Source organism: Meles meles, chromosome 11 (assembly GCF_922984935.1).
Source record: "Meles meles chromosome 11, mMelMel3.1 paternal haplotype, whole genome shotgun sequence".
NCBI classification, from domain to species: Eukaryota; Metazoa; Chordata; class Mammalia; order Carnivora; family Mustelidae; genus Meles; species Meles meles.
In genome coordinates, this window is record NC_060076.1 from 81,835,306 (window position 1) to 81,851,729 (window position 16,424).

Here is a 16,424-nt window from a genome sequence, read left to right on the forward strand (position 1 = left end):
TCCAAATGGGAGAGATCCAAGGATTGCTGACAGAGGCTAGGTCCATTCTTCACTTACAAGCAGAGTGGTAGAACAGAAAAAAATAGGGACTGGAAAGTCCTCAACTCAGATCCCAGTTGGACCACTCACAGACACACTGATGGCACCTTGAGTGTCCTTTGGAAAGGGGCATCGTATTACTGCTCTCTAGCCGTTGTGTTGGAAAGATTAATTAAGATCAAATGAAAAAAGTGCCTATGACCGTGCCTGGCACATAGAAGGCATCAAAAATGGTAGTTGTATTGTTATGATTAATTATTTTCTCCCCAGCTAGATCACAAGTTCCTTAAGACCCAAGATCTGATGCGTTCCATTTGCTGGTGTTTCCCAGCATCTAGAACAATGCCAGGCATGTGGTCAATTCTTTTTTTTTTTTTTTAAGATTTTATTTATTTGACAAAGAGAGAGTATAAGCAGGGGGAGTGGCAGGCAGAGGGAGAGGGAGAATCAGGCTCACCGAGCAGAGAGCCTGATTCGGGATTCCATCCAGTGACCCTGGGATCATGACCAGAGCCGAAGGCAGACACTTAACCAGCTGAGCCACCCAGGCAACCCATAGTCGATTCTTAACATACACTTGGTAAATTAATCTTATTACTATTATCATCATGAAAGTCAGACCAACTACTTATTAACTCCAGTGAATATTTTGAGGGAGACCTTCTACATTCTCTTTTTCAAATCAAGTCAAAGCACACATCTCCCCCTTGAAACCCCCCCACCCCGGGCTTTAATTTGCATTTACCTGGTACTCCTCCTGCTTAACCGAAACTACCCCTCCTCCCCATTCCCACTTAACCTTGCCCTCAATACCATTGTCATTGTCTACTTGTTTCATATATGTGAGTCCTGCCTTCCTAAAGCTCAACTCCACCAAGAGCTCCTGGTTGCTTACCAAGTTCTGGGCACTGTGCCAGGTTCTGGAAAGGAAATAGTAGCCGCCTCGTGGAATCGAGTAGTAGATACTGATACATGATGTGAAAAACTGTACACACGGAGCATCTAGGTGGCAGAGAGGTGAGCCTGTGATTCATCTTCAAGGTGGTCAGGGGAGACCTCCCAAGGGAGGTTTTCAGAAGGAAACATGGTTTTAAAGGAGGTTTGAAAGTTTCCAATGGGTCAAGGTGAGGGAAGAATCTGCTAAGGAGAGTGAACCATGTGTTCCCAAGGACAGGAGGTGCCAGGATGTGGTCCTGGGGAACTCAGAAGCAATTCAGGACCGATGGGGAATCTGGGAAATAAGGAGGGTTGGGCACTGGTTGGTGAGAGGGCAGTGGCTGTCTTGCAATGTTTTGAATGTCAAAGTCAGCATGAAAGGTGGGGAGCTCTGGATGCAATGGGCTGGTGGGCCAGAGATCTGGTGGATCTTTGCTAAAGGGATAGGGGGTAAATTGGGAGGAAAAAAGACTGAAGTTCAGCAAAATTCAGGAGGAAGCAGGAAGGGTCCAGATGAGAGAGACTGAGGACCTCATTGAGTCAGTGATGGTGGGGCTGACAGATGGTTTGGACTTCTCTTCAGGAAGAAGTTTCATGACAGCTATGACTAGCTCCAGTCACCGGAGGTAGATGGATAAAAAGGAAAAACAGCACTCTTAACTAACAGCATTGTTTTGTGTCTCTTACTTGGTAAAGCATAAGACCAGGCCCACAGTGGGCTCAGAAATAGGCTGTGAATAAGCCAGTCCCCATTGCATTTATCTGGTCTTTGTTTAATTTTGGGTCCAATTTTAAAATTGCTGTCTGTGAAGTGGAACGTTCCAAGCCCTTGCTCAGCCTCTTGGTGCATTTCCAGTCTATAAGGATCCTTTCAATATTTCCAAGGTATTTGCAAACAGAAAACCAAAAAGTGACTTTGTTTTCCAACCACATATTTATCTTTTAGACAGTTGTTAGCATAGTGTTCAAAAGAAGCCCGAGGATAAGGTGGCATGACCAAGAACAAGGAAGGAAAGATGTCAAACTGTACCAACACACAACACAGGCCTTTTTTTGGGGCTCACCCAAGGTAACAGCACAATTTTTCTTGGTATTCAAGGTCATCTCAACCTCACTTAACCTTTAACTGTGTATCATAAACACAGATTTTTCTTGGAAAACCATTTCCAGGCTACACAAAGAAATGTCCAACTCAGTCTGTCAGGGCTTCCGAATTACCAGGGAGGAAAACAAACACAGAATGAACAAAATTACTCTTGCTTAGTCTACACTCTGTAATTACACGGGAAGGGATAAAGAAGTCTCCCATTGATATGATGGCTATCCTACATCCATTTTTATTTTTTAAGACTCAAAAAGGGCACTATCAGAACTTCAGATGTTAGATTTGGAAGGGATGATTTTAAATGATCAAAATTGTTGGAAGTATATCACGTGTGTATAAATACACATGGTCTCTTAAGGGTTTTTTTAAAGATGAGGTCAGCAGTCTGTAGTCTGTTGGCCAGTCTGGCTCATTACCTGATTTTGAACTTCCCCGAGCTAAGAATGGTTTTACCTTTATAAGTTCTGGAAGAAAAAAAAATCAAAGAAGAACAATATTTCATGATATGTGGAAATTGCCCTAAATCCACATTTCAGCACCCATAAATAAAGTTTAATTGGAATGTGGCCCCTTATTTGTTCTGGATTGGCTGCATTAGTGCCGTATGGCTGAGTTGATCGTTGTGCAAAGCCTTAAGTATTTACTGTCTGGCCCTTTCCAGAGAAAGTTTGCCAACCTTTGTTTTAAGAGCACTCCCCTAAGAAACATGGAGGCCTTCAGTACTCAGAAGGCTTCTTCCCAGAGATTTCCTGTGTCAGTGATACATTATGTTAAAAGACAAGAAAAATGCATGAATTTAGTAAAGACAATATAGTTGCCATATCATGAAATAAAATAATAACCACCCTTTTATACTACATTTAGGTTGCTTCTTATTTTATGCCAGTATAGCATAGCTATTAAGAATATGCCCATCAGGGTCATTCTTTTTGGTGGAATCCCGATTAGCTTTCTGTGACCTTGGGCTATTTACTTAATCTCTCAAAAGTCTTAGGTTTCCTATAAAAACAGGGTACTAACAGTACCAATCCCATGAAGTCCTGATACTAAGTGAAGTGGCTTTTTTCTTAAAGGAATTAGCTCGATACCTATAGGAGGTGTGTGATAAATTTTTTTATGAGCAGCATTGTCGTCTGAAAATGTCTTTTTTCTGTGTGTGTGATCCCCTCCCAGCACTGCCTGTAACTTCTGCTTGGACAAGAAAATCCGTGAAACCTGGCTTATGTAATTTCACACGGTAAGAGCCCCTCTCTTTGTGTTACTATTGGTAAAAAATAGCCCAGTGCACAAATCTGAACTGTACTCGACAAGAAAGTGGACCAAGGAGAGCGTAGGATGTCTAGAAATGGATCTTAGTGGTAGAGATTGCTAGAAGGTTGGGATAACACTTACGAGCAGGGCGTTGGGATTTTCCACGTTAGAATCCTTTCCAACTTTTTCTACCTTGAGTTCTCAGGTCCATGGCAGGCTGTCAATGAAAGCTAAAAAGTTGATTGTTTGTTTTTCCAGAGTGGATGCAGTTCTTGTCATTTTACCCCATTTTATGTTAGGTTAACTCTCCCATTTTTCTCTATTACTTGATGTCTTAGTGGGTGTTTCCCACCACAGAAGCTCCTAGAAAACTATGAGGGTGTCATGCTGCAATTCTTGGAAATGTAATGATTTCTGTCCTGCTGGCTTGCTGCTACCTATGTTCTTCCCGAACTTGCTCCTCCCTAAAACAGACTGGCTGTGGATTCCCTCAGAAGAACCAGAGCCCAGGGAGCACAGGCCTCCTTGGCTCTGACGCTGGCTCCCTTTTCTTTCCTCATCTCCAAGTAGGTTGGGAACCCCCTTAGCACAGATAGTATCATCTTCTCCTCAGGGGCAGTCTGGAGGGGAGTGATAAATGGCAGGAGGAGGAGGACCCTCTTTAGATGACCTGAAAAGGACCAACCTTTGCCTAAAGATGACACTAACAGGGGAGGAAAATTCTCTGAGACAAACAACTCTTTTGTCCCCCCACCCCCCACCCCCCAAATCATTTTCAGAAATACCAGAATCCCAGAAGGCAACAAATATCTCCACAGTATAGCTGAGAAACAGAATTCCTAGAGGTCCACTTTTTTTTTTAATCTCATGAAATGTACAAATTTCACTTTTTTTTACTTCCTGTATTTTGATTTATTATTTTGCGGGAAATCTCTCTGAATTTTATCCTTGTTCCTCAGTTATGGTTAATTGAGTTTAGCCACTCAAAAGAAGAACAAATTATTTGAACATTCTTACATATTCTAGTTGGACTCATGGTTAAGCAACAAAGAGAAACACCCACACATCAGCCCACTGTGGGGATAAAACCTCCAAACTATAACCCTCACAGGCATGCCTGTGAGTGGAATGGGGCAGGGTTGGGGGGCGCTCTTGTCTACTGGTAGGAGTAACTCTCATCATCGTATTCCAACTCATCCTCATCATCATCATCTAGAAGCCCATACTTAAATTTCCGGTAAACAGTGCCATCTTGGCCCATGTAGACGATGTCATCCTCATCATTCTCATCATAGTCCCGGTCCCTGTACTCAATCACCTGATCCTCTTCAAAGCTGGTGTTTTCATGATGGCTGCTCTTATAGGAAACATAGGACTTGCTAGGGTTGGCCAGCTTCTCATAGCCGGCCTTCGCCACTGGCTGGACTCGGCCCCGCGATTTCCTCCAGACGATCACAGCTGCCCCGAGCAGAAGCACCAGCATAATGGAGGAGGTGGTGAGCAGGGCTATCTTGGTATGTTCACTGGCAGGCCCAATGTCACTTGCTTGAAGGATACACTCCTCTGTTGGAAGAAGACCCCAGAGAAAGAGCAGAGTGGGGAAGCGTGGGAGAGAAGGAAGGCAATGAGGAAGCAAAAAGCTTTGCTTTATCTTTGAAAACTAAAATGGCAGAATCGTTACCTCTGATTTTCCTAGAGGGCACAACACTCTACAGAATTGTACCGTGTACCTCCTGAGAGGCCCTGTTTGTGTCTGACAAGTCCAACAGACCCTTCTAGGCTGAGGATCAGTTTGAGACACAGAGTCCCCTCACACCTCATGAGTCAGTCGCCAGGTATCCAACCTGACCAATCAATTTTTCTATTTCCTTCTTAATAAAGAAAGAAATGCTTCAGGTACTGCTAAATGCTCTATTTTTTGTTTCAACTCTGACTTTCTCTAAGACTGATTCCTTTCCTCAGGTACCCTTCAACCTGGTCCAACATTCAAGGACAGAGAAGATTATAAAACTATTGACTTTTTTTTTTTTTTCAGTAGTCTCTATGCCTAACATGGGGCTCAAACTCACAACCCCGAGATCAAGAATCACTCATCTACCTGACTGAGCCAGCCAGGTGTCCCCAAAACATTGACTTTTACAGTTGTGGGGGGGCTTAGAAATTAATTAGGTCAGACTTCTGGAGAAGATGGTGGAGTATCACATCTAGATAACATCTACATCAATGTAAGTAACCCAGGAAATGACCTGAAGACTGGCAGGACAGACTCTCCACAGCTAAATGTAGAGAAAAGGCAAATCAGCTGGAGAATAGGATTTGTTTTATTATTTATTATTATTTTTTAAAGTAGGCTCCACGTGCCCAGTGTGGAAATCAACATGGGGCTTGAACTTATGACCCTGAGATCAAGACCTGAGCTAATTATCAAGATTCTGACACTCAACCGACTGAGCCACGCAGGGGTCCCTGGGGATTTGTTTTAAATACCAAGTTGACTTACGCTGGTCAGTCAGTAGAACTCAATGCGATGATACAAAATAAACGAAAGAAATTAGGTCAGTCTGTTGCTTGACAGTTGAGGAAACTGAGGCCCACAGAGAGGACGAATTGTTGCCTGTCAGAGGTAAAAGCTTGTCTGTGGAGCAATTAAAATTTGAACCCAGGCATCCAAATTGCATGTTAGGGACGGGAGACATTTGGGCATGCACTCTGACAACTGTGTTTTGGGGTTCATGCGTTCTGTAGCCCTAATCTGATAGGAAGAGACGTAACTTCTCTAAACTCTGACAACCAAGTTGGGGGATAGGGGACTCTTGTATCATAATGACGATTTCTAAAGTTGAGAGCCCCGGCCCCTGTTGTCCCCCTGTTGTTCGTCCACCAGTGAAAGAGAGTATGAGAGCACCAGGGAAAAAACTAGCAGGCTCTGTTGGACTTATAAGTTGAAATACAGGGTAAGTTTTCCGTAAGTGGTTTTTGAACCACCAGGGTCTGCCCCCAGGATTCTTTCATGAGATTCTAGGTGTAGCTTAATGGATGTAATTCTGCTGCCAATTATTTGAGGGGCCATTACTTTTGCTTATTACGTACTGGCCAATTAGGTCTGATTCACCACCACTGTGTATTTCCCTCTCTTTTTGCTAGTGATAAATAAGTTGCCTGTTTTATCCAAACTTTCATCCTCATGGGATTTTTCCCATCAAACAGAATTTCCACCTCTAACATAATAGCACTATCATAATTGCTTTTGACATTAACAATATCAGCACAGAATTTTTCCCTGGAGGAAATATTAAAGCACCAGAGGGATGGATAAGCAATCTGTGTGTGGCACTTGGAGATAAATACGGCCTAGGGCAGGAGAATCAATAAAAGATATTTCGAGATTATTTCAGATACTAGGGCGCCATCTGCAATCCTGTCTTTCTCTTCTCCAGGCTTAGGTCTGCAGAGTCAGGGTCAGCCTCTGTGATCTGGTTTCTTTGAAGGAGCAGAGTGTCTCCGTAAAAAAAATGAGCAGGTAATCAAGAGTAGTTAGACTTTTGTAGAGTTGTCCCAGGGGGATCTCCAAGTGCCACAGAAGGCCCAGGAAGGCTGACTAAATTGCTGTTAGTTGGAACAGTCTTGGAGAAACTCTGCATCCAGTGTGCACACACTTCTGGTTTCATTCAAAGCCACCGATGTAATGAGGGTTATTACTCTTAGCTGACATAACGTGGATAGGCAATCAGACCCTGACGGTAATTACGTATGAGGGGCTGGAGAGACCAGGTGTTTGTGGGGGTAGGAAAGCTAAAAGAAGGAAATCATTCGTTTTTGGAAAGATGATTTTAGAATTTAATTGAAAAAGCTAACATAAAAATTAAAAAGAAATGGCCAGTAGCAGTTATGTGTCCGAGGTTTACTTTACTTACACATGGACAGGCTCACGTAAATATGATGTCTTTTTGTCAGGCCGGGATACATCTGAACCCCAAGGAAATGATCTGCTTCTGGACTAGAGAATGTATTTTAAGAAGAAAAATATATAATATATAATAAACATATAAATACAAATATTGTATGTGTGTGTGTTTATTTAAGAAGGAATCACTCCATTTGGGATCTTTCTGAGTCTGTGGCCTGTGAAGCCCAAGTACCCATATACATAGGGATGGAGTTGGGGGAAGGAGGCATTTGAGGGCCTGGGAATTGGTAAAAGGCATTTTGTTTCTTTTTAGCCTTTGATGAATGTTCACTTTTAAAATGTTTGAAGTCTTGGGACGCCTGGGTGGCTCAGTTGGTTAAGCAGCTGCCTTCGGCTCAGGTCATGATCCCAGCGTCCTGGGATCGAGTCCCACATTGGGCTCCTTGCTCAGCAGGGAGCCTGCTTCTCCCTCTGCCTCTGCCTGCCACTCTGTCTGCCTGTGCTCACTCTCTCTGACAAATAAATAAATAAATTCTTTAAAAAAATAAAAAAAAAATAAAATGTTTGAAGTCTCTAAGGGGAGCCCTAGACTTGGGCTAACTTCCATTGAATGAGTCTATAGCAGAATCAAGGTAACACTGACATCAGCTTCTTTGATCGTTGATTCGTTTCCTTTTTTTTTCCTTTCCAAGAGAGAAGAATAAAAAAGAAGATAGTAAGTTTATAAAGAGGAGATTCTAGGGGCACATGGGTGGCTCAGTCGGTTAAGGGTCTGACTCTTTGTTTCTGCTCAGGTCATCATCTTAGGGTCATGACTGAGCTCTGAATCTGGTTCCACACTCAGTGGGGAGTCGGCTTGAGATTCTCCCCCTCCCCTCATTCATGCGCCCATGTGTGTGTGTGCACTCTCTCTCTTCTGTAGAATAAAATCTTTTTTAAAAGCTGAGATTCTAGACCAACTTGAGTTATCTTAGAGGCGGCACAGTAGTGGAAAGAATGCAGGCTTTGCAGTCTGAAGGACTTACAGTCTAACTCCAGATGAGCCCTTAACATTGTTGTAGACTTGAACATGCTAATCAAACTCTTTGAATCTTGGTGGTCTCATCTGCAAAAGGGGATTAATAATACCTACTTATAGGGGTGCCTGGCTGGCTCAGTAGATAGAGCATGAGACTCTTGGGGTCATGAGTTAGAGCCCCAGGTTGGGTGTAGAGATTCCTTTAAAAAAATCTACTTAGAGGCACTTGGGTGGCTTAGTCCGTTAAGTGGCTGACTCTTGATTTCAGCTCAGATCATGACCTCAGGGTCTTTGGGTCAAGCCCCGAGTTGGGTTCCACACTCAGCAGGCAGTCTGCTTGAAGATTCTGTCTCTCCCTCTCCTTCTGTGCTCCCCCCAACTTGTGCTCTCACACCCTCTCTCTGAAATAAATAAATTAAAAAAAAATTAAAATTAAAAGGATCTACTTCTATGAGTTGATGGACAGAAAGTTTTAGGGACAGTAAGCACATAGCAGGAACTCAATAAAAAGATCACTCTATTCTCCAGAACTTTCTATCCTCTCTCCCCTGTGCTCTCATCCCCTTCTGGAGTCCAGGCCCTTCCCCTACAGGCTGCTCTTCCTCTCGGCTCACCTGTGGTGTTCCGGCAGTCACAGCAATCCTGGGTGTTGGAGGGATCGGACCCATTACAGCAGTGTAGGCAACGGCCATCATCCACAAACAGCACCAGGTTGGCGGGGCACACCGTACAGTTCTGGGTGCCAGGTCCCTTGCATTCCACACAGCTCTCATCACATTTTTCACAGTTAAACTTCTCCCCCTGGTAAGAACAATCAGGAGATTCTTTTTGAGTGCGGGGGCATCAACAAGACACTGGAGTTCCCAGGCGGGAGTTACGTCTTGTCTCCACGAGGAAGGGAGGCATGCGGGGGACAGAAGAAAGACAGCTTGTTCTGGGTCCACTTTCACGGTTTAAGGTGAAAGGCCCACCTGGCTGCACTTGGAGGAAACCACTGCTGGGTCTCTGCATCTGAGATCTGCTGGTAACAACAGTAGGAGAACAGGCTTCTAGAACCGCTCACGTTACAGAACAGACAGCTCATGTGCTATACCTGGTCAAGGACAGGTTGTGTCTGGCGCATTACTAAATGGACCTTCACCTTTTATAAAATTTTCAGTTCATTGCCCATATTTCAAAATTGGGATATTTCACTTCTAAATCAGTTCCTTGTTTCTCTTTAAGAACTAGACTATCAACACGGTCATCCCTCCCACATGGCAACATCCCAGACAGCGGAGGGGCAGGGACCCTCTTTTTGTGTTGTCCTAGTTGAGAGAATCCCCAGCACCTTGCTCCAATGTCTCCAACACAGGTGACCCATCAAATTCCACGTTTCATCAGGTCTGCCCTGGGATTTTCTTTGACCCGACACCTGCACTCATTAATCCGCTTGGCCTCTGTGCTGTTAGATGCCGCGTGTGGCCCTGCCCCATCGTAATATTTGTGACTGTTTAGCTAAAACCGTGAAATAAGAGATAAGGAGAAAGTGGCTTCCCTCCTGACAAGAGGCTGCTTCAGTGGTGCTAAAAATGTCGATGAGGGAAGATGTCTTCCTGTTTTACTTCAGTGCTTTGGAGGGGTGGTGTGGTAGAAAGGAAAGGAATGGAAATTGCCTTTGTTGAGCCTTTGAGCACATTTCAGGTGCTGATAAGGTGCTGTCTCAGCTGTGATTGTCTTACCAAATTCTGGGTTAGCTGTGAGGACCCCTGGGTTCAATCCCAGCTTTGTTACTTACTACCCAGGTGATCGTTAGTAAATTGTCTAATCTCTCTGAAATTGAGGAGTTTCTCCAAGGCAGAAGGATGTAAAGAGAACTCCTGTGTGAATATGTTGGGTCATGTTAATTTCACCATGGAGAGATTTGCTTAATTTCTACAGTTTGGAAGCACAAGAAGTTAGTGAACTCAGAATTTCCCTGGTTTCTAGGCAAGGAAATGAAATATATCTCTCTTAATACACTGTGCAGGGTGGAGGAATGGAAGGCCCGCAGCAGTTGTGTAGTTTTGACGTTATTTAGGTATTTCAGGTGAGACAGCAGAGGGGTAGGAGAGAAGATATTTCTTCTTTCTTTTAAGATTTATTTATTTGTAATGTGGTGTTGAGTGGGGAAGGAGCAGAGGGAAAAGGAGAGAGAATCCCAAGCATACTCAACACTGAATGTAGAACCTGACCTGGGGCTCGATCCCAGGACCCTGAGATGATGACCTTGAGCCAAAATCAAGAGTCTGATGCTCAACCGACTGAACCCCCAGGCACCCTAATATTTTTTATTTCTGATATAATAATCTTAAGTGGCCCTGAAACTTCTAAGATCATGAGCAATGAATGTAGAGATAAATCTGAGGTCCTCATTATCTAACTCCCCTATTATTTATCTTAGGTCATCTCTGTCGCTTTGAGATTAAGGCAACAGATGGGTAGCACCCTTCTGTGATGTGGTGGTAGAAGGTTATAAAACCAGAGCAAGCATGGGAATTGTAAGACTTCCTGATTTTTCCAGAACGACCTCCCACACCTCTGCAGAAATGGAGGAGGGTGCAGCCTGCCCAGCTCTCAGTACCTCTCCCACTCTGTATTCTCCCACCAGACAGTCCGAGGCGCAGATTCCTCCTGCTAGATGGTAACTCCACACACAGGATAAGCAATTAAGTGCTCCTTTTCCTGAAAGGAAAAAAAAATAAAGTGATCCTAAATTATGAGGGCTGACCTTAGATTTCAACCTGTCTTGGGTCCAAAACTCTCAGTAGCAAGGAACATGTCAAGCAAATTGAAGAGGAAAGATGGATTGATTGAGCAGATGGGGGGGTTGGGGTGGGAAAGTTTGCAAGACACCAAGTGAAGACCTAGAAGTCCAATCAACGTAAATGCTCATTTGGAAATTGAGGGTTGGGAAGTGATAGATCTTTGATGACAGCAAAAAGAAAGATTTTTGGAGAATGGGAAATCATGTAGAAAGGGTATAAAACTTTTGTCATTCTGCTTATTGTTTAACTAATATGAAGGAGGAGAATGATAGCAGATGGTTTGGAGGGTCCTGATACTCAGTTGGTGAGGAAATCATGGTCAGGCAGCTTCTAAAAAAACTAGACTTAGAATTTAAAAGGCAGGGCTAAAAGAATTTAGCAGATCCTTTTGACCACTTGTTCTTAATTTGATGAGGATGGATTCCTTAGAAATTCTCTTGAAAGCTAAAAAATTTCTTTCCAAAAATTTGGCATGCTATTTATTACTATTATTATTAATTAGTTAACTAGTTAGTTAATTAATTTTAGAGAGGGAGAGACATGGAGAGGGGCAGAGGGAAAGGGAGAGAAAAAACCCCAAGCAGGATCCACATCCAGCGCGGAGACTGACGCAGGGTTGGATCTCACAAGCCAGATATCACGACCTGAGCTGAAATCAAGGGTCAGATGTTTGACTGACTGAGTCACTCAGGTTCCCCTATTTATTGTTTTTAAAAATAAATGAAAAGTAAGGCCTAGGTATGTCAAGTCATTCATTCACGTTTACATAGATAATGGTCAGGATTCAAATTCACATTTGTTGACCCACAGTAAATGGTCTTTCAATCATACTCTCTGCTTTAACCCCTTATGACCCACCAAGTAGAGGAGGTCGGAATCTACAGGCTCTATTTTTGTGAGGTAATACCCTACTCTCCTAATTCAGAGACCCTAAGAATGACTGACCCAAGCATTACCTTTTGCCCAGATATTAAGGGATAACTTCCAGAAAGGATTAGGAGAGAGGAGACCTGAATTCTCATTCATTCCATTAGGAAGGTCCTGGTGTTTTTGCTGAGAATTTCAAAAACGAGCAAGGAGATGGATGGGGGACATGGAATGTGCCTGACATTGTGAGTTGGAACTTGATAGAGGTCTTCCCACGAGAAGAATACTATACAGAGTGGTTAGTTGAATTTGGGGTAGAACCTTGAGCCCTGTCCTTCAGAATCACTTGTAGTTAAATCAACTTTCATATCTGATCAGTGAGCTCCATCATACGGTGTTTCTATGGGAAAAAAATTCTGAACTCTGAACAACAGTTTAGAGAATCAACCTTTATTACCCAGTAGCTTCTTAGATTGGGGGCTGCCTGTAGTGACACCAATTCAAAGCCATTTTATTATTTTTTTAAGTTTTCAATTGAAGTGTAGTTGATATACAATATTATATCAGTTTCAGGTGTACAACAGTGATTCAGCAATTATGTACATTATGAAGTGTCCACCACGCCAAGTACTGTCACCATCTGCCACCATACGACGTTATTCCAATATTATTGACTATATCCCCTATGCTGTATTTTCCATCCCTGTGACTTACTTATTTTATAACTGGAAGTTTGTACCTCCAAATCCCTTTCACTATTGTACCTGTCCTCCCACCCCACCCCCTGCCCTCTGGCAACAACCAGTTTGTTCTCTGTAGTTATAAATCTACTTGTTTGTTCATTTATCTTGTTTTTGTTTTTGTTTTTATTTTTTTTGGCTTCCATGTAGAAGCGAAATCATATGGTATTGGTCTTTCTTTGTCTGACTTATTTCACTCAGCATCATATGCTCTAAGTCCATCCACATTGTCGTGAATGGTAAGATTTCATTCTTTTTTTATGGATGAGGAACATTCCATTGTATGTATACCACATCTTCTTCAGCTATTCATCTGTCAATGGACACTTGGGCAGCTACTGTAATTTGGCTATTGTAAGGAATGCTGCTAGAAACTTAAGATGCATATATCTTTTCACATTAGTGTTTGTATTTTCTTTGAGTAAAATGGATCATACCGTATTTTTATTTTTAATTTTTGACAGATGTCCATACTGTTTTCCGTAGTGGCTGTACCAATTTACATTCCTACCAAATAGTGCACAAGGGTTTCCTTTTGTCTACATCACCAATACCTGCCATTTTTTGTCTCTTTGGTACTAGTCATTCTGACCAGTCTAAGGTAGAAATCGCGTTGTGGTTTTGATTTGCATTTTTCTGATGAGTAATGTTGAATGTCTTTTCATTGACTGTAGGTAATTTGCATGTCTTCTTTGGGAAAATGTCTATTCCAGACTTCTGCCCATTTTGCAATCAGATTTTTTTTTTCGTTAAGTTGTATGAGTTCTTTATATATTTTGGATATTAACCCCTTATTAGACATATATACTTGGGTGATCCCCAAAGGCACTACCTGTCACCAGTTATATCTCCTTATATTGATTTATTGCACAATCCATACACCCTGGGTACGCAGAGTCTTTTGCCAAAGGCAGTTTGTTAATTTCTGGATCATTTTCCTGTTGTTTCCAAGTTTAACAACCTACATTTGTCATTGCTTCTAAGAATCCCCAAGAACTGTGGGACCTATAAAGATGGCTTTGAGATTTCCTTAGAATTCAGAACGCACTACTGACTTTCCCTTGGACTGACCCCCACAGGATGAGTTCAGCAACGCAGAGCAACCCCTGGGAACATGCATGGTGTTGTTCCACACAGGAAGAGGAAGCTGGAAAGACCACAGTGGTTTTGGCTACCAGCATGGATTTTTATTTCAAACAATTTTGCAAGGAGGGTAAATAAAAAGTTAAATGCGTAAAGGTAAGGAATGAGATAATTATGGAGGAACCAACTGCATACAAAGGTAATATAAGGCCTTGGGGGCCATCTTTCGCCTACCCCCACCCTGTCCAGTGCTTTGGCATATTTTTTTTACGACTCTGATAGATACCACTGGGCAGTCAACTGTGAATGAATGCAATCCAGTTGGTAAATTGCTTATTTAGGTTATAAAATTTTCCCTGTAATTTTTGTGTCTCCTCATTTCCTAGTATGACAGCTAATGTTTTAGGGAGGTACCTTGGAATCCATCCCTTTTTTCACCCAGTTTATAACCCAGGAGCAAACCTGTCCCCCAGTTTTGTAATCTAGATCTTGCAAAACCGGAAGATTCGCTAAGCAGCCCTGGCTGTGTGCGGCACGGTTGAGGGTAGGATGGCACATACAGTGAGCCCCACACATGGAAGGCTTCCAGCAGGCCCATCTAGGGTTCAAGTCAAATACAGGAGGAGGAGGCCTCAGAACAGCTGCGAGATGTACCCAGCTAGGTCCGGCCATCCTTCGAGTACATTATCAGGTAGAATGTGTTGATGAACTTCTTTTGTAAGACTATTTTTTTTTAAAGGAATTTTAAGCTTACAGCAAAATAGTGGAGAAGGCAAAGAGATTTCCTGTGGACTCTGCTTCTACCACATGCATAGGGTCCCCCGTTACCAACACTCACCAGCATGGTGCTTTTTTTTTTTCTTTTTCTTACCCAAAGATAAACCTATAATAGATATATCATTTTCACCCAAAGTCTCTAGTTTACCTTAGGGTTTTCTCTTGCTGTTGTATATCCTATGGGTTTGGACCAATGTATAATAATACATATCCATCATGAGCCCATCACACAGAATATTTTCACTGCCTTAAAATCCTTTGTGCTTCGTCTCTTCATCTCTTTCTGCCCACCACCCCTGGCGACAAACCGCTGGCCTTCTACTGTTTCCACCATAGTTTTGCCTTTTCCAAAATGTCACACAGTTGGAATCCTACAATATGTAGACTTTTCAGATTGGCTTCCTTCACGCAGTAATATGCATTTATGCGTCCTCTGTGTCTTGTCATGGCTTGATTGCTCTCCCTTTTTGGCCCTGAATAGTATTTCATGTTCTGGTTGTGTTGATGAACTTTTGAGACCGGGAATCTTCAGAACCATCCTTCATCCACGGAGGAAATCTCAAACCCAATTAAAGATATTTATAGGTTTTCAGACTGTGCTTACAAGATCACTAATAATTTCTACAATCCCCGCCCCCCAAAAAAATTCTTAAAAAGCTAGTGTTCTGTTTTTGTTGGCTGAGGTTGAGCCATTTAATAACCTAATGATGGTTGCCTGGTCTTGATGAAAAACCCAAGGGCTCTAGCCCACTGCAATGCCCTAGGACATTGGAATCAGGGTTGTCAGATTCAGCACATCAGAATATAGGGTTTTATCTGGCAATCCTAGTTGGAATAAAGGCTCACACATCTAGTAATGGCAGTATCAGAAAATCTAATGGAAAGCCAGCACCATATTTATTATGATATGGCCAGGGATAATGCCAACTTTCCACCACCCTCCCACCATACCCCCAATTCAATGTACCCCTCATTTACTTATTCTAATTAGAAGTTTTGAGCAGTGACTATAGGTGCCTCCGGAATGACAATAAGATAATACAAATGAATGGTGACTTAATGCAAGTGTATTCAGAAGGCCAGTTCTTTCAAAGATGGGAGTCAGTTGCAGATAGGGGAAGGTGGGAGCCACAACATGGCAGAGTTTTCATGGACTTGCCTCCAGGACTGCCTGGGAGTGGTATGAGGGGCAGAGGAGGGCATTCTAGGTGGGGCTTTTGAGAGTCTGCCTGGGATCCCTACTCCAATGCAAGCGGCTCTGCTCGGGTCCATTTGCATCATAGGATCCAGCCCAAGATTTCATCTGAAGAAGATGGTCTCCCCCAAAATACCATCTGAAACCATTATTCTAAATTAGACTGTGTTGGCCAGTACAGTAGCCACTAACCCCATGTCACTACTGAGCCCTGGAAATGTGGCTAGGACAACTTGAGTTGTGCTGTAAGTGCAAAATAAACAACAGATTGTGGAGACTTCGCAGAAAAAAATTCTCAATTTTTACATCGATTACACGTTGAAATGATTATATTTTGGATACGTTAACTAAATACATGTATTATTAAAATTAATTTTACCCATTTATTTTTATTCTTTAAAATGTGACCACTGAAACTTAAAAATCTGTGTATGGGGCACCTGGGTGTCTCAGGTTAGGTGTCTGCCTTCAGCTCAGGTCATGATCCCAGGTTCCTGGGATTGAGTCCCACATAGGGCTCCTTGCTCAGCGGGGAGACTGCTTCTCCCTCTGCCTACTCTCCCTGTTCTGCCTGATGCTCTCTGTGCTTCTGCTCTCTCTCTGACAAATAAATCAATAAAATCTTTAAAAAAAAATGTGTGTATGGCTTGCGTTGTTTTATTTGGATAGTGCTGATACACGGTGCTGTGAGTTACTTAGAAGAAATTCTAGGCCTGGTAT

The 16,424-nt window shown here is 42.7% G+C and overlaps 1 protein-coding gene across 2 annotated transcripts in view; it reads right to left on the reverse strand.

Moving 5' to 3' along the window:
• Positions 1-4,151: 4,151 nt before the first annotated feature.
• Positions 4,152-16,424, reverse strand: part of PCSK5 (proprotein convertase subtilisin/kexin type 5) — a 455,881-nt gene continuing 443,608 nt past the window's right edge. For both annotated transcript variants that reach the window (XM_046022868.1, XM_046022867.1), the window contains 3 exons: positions 10,859-10,959; positions 8,871-9,057; positions 4,152-4,894 (listed from right to left, as the gene is read on the reverse strand). In XM_046022868.1, coding sequence (XP_045878824.1) covers positions 4,488-4,894; positions 8,871-9,057; positions 10,859-10,959 — 695 coding nt within the window. In that variant the 3' untranslated portion in view covers positions 4,152-4,487. The remainder of the gene's footprint in view (positions 4,895-8,870; positions 9,058-10,858; positions 10,960-16,424) is intronic.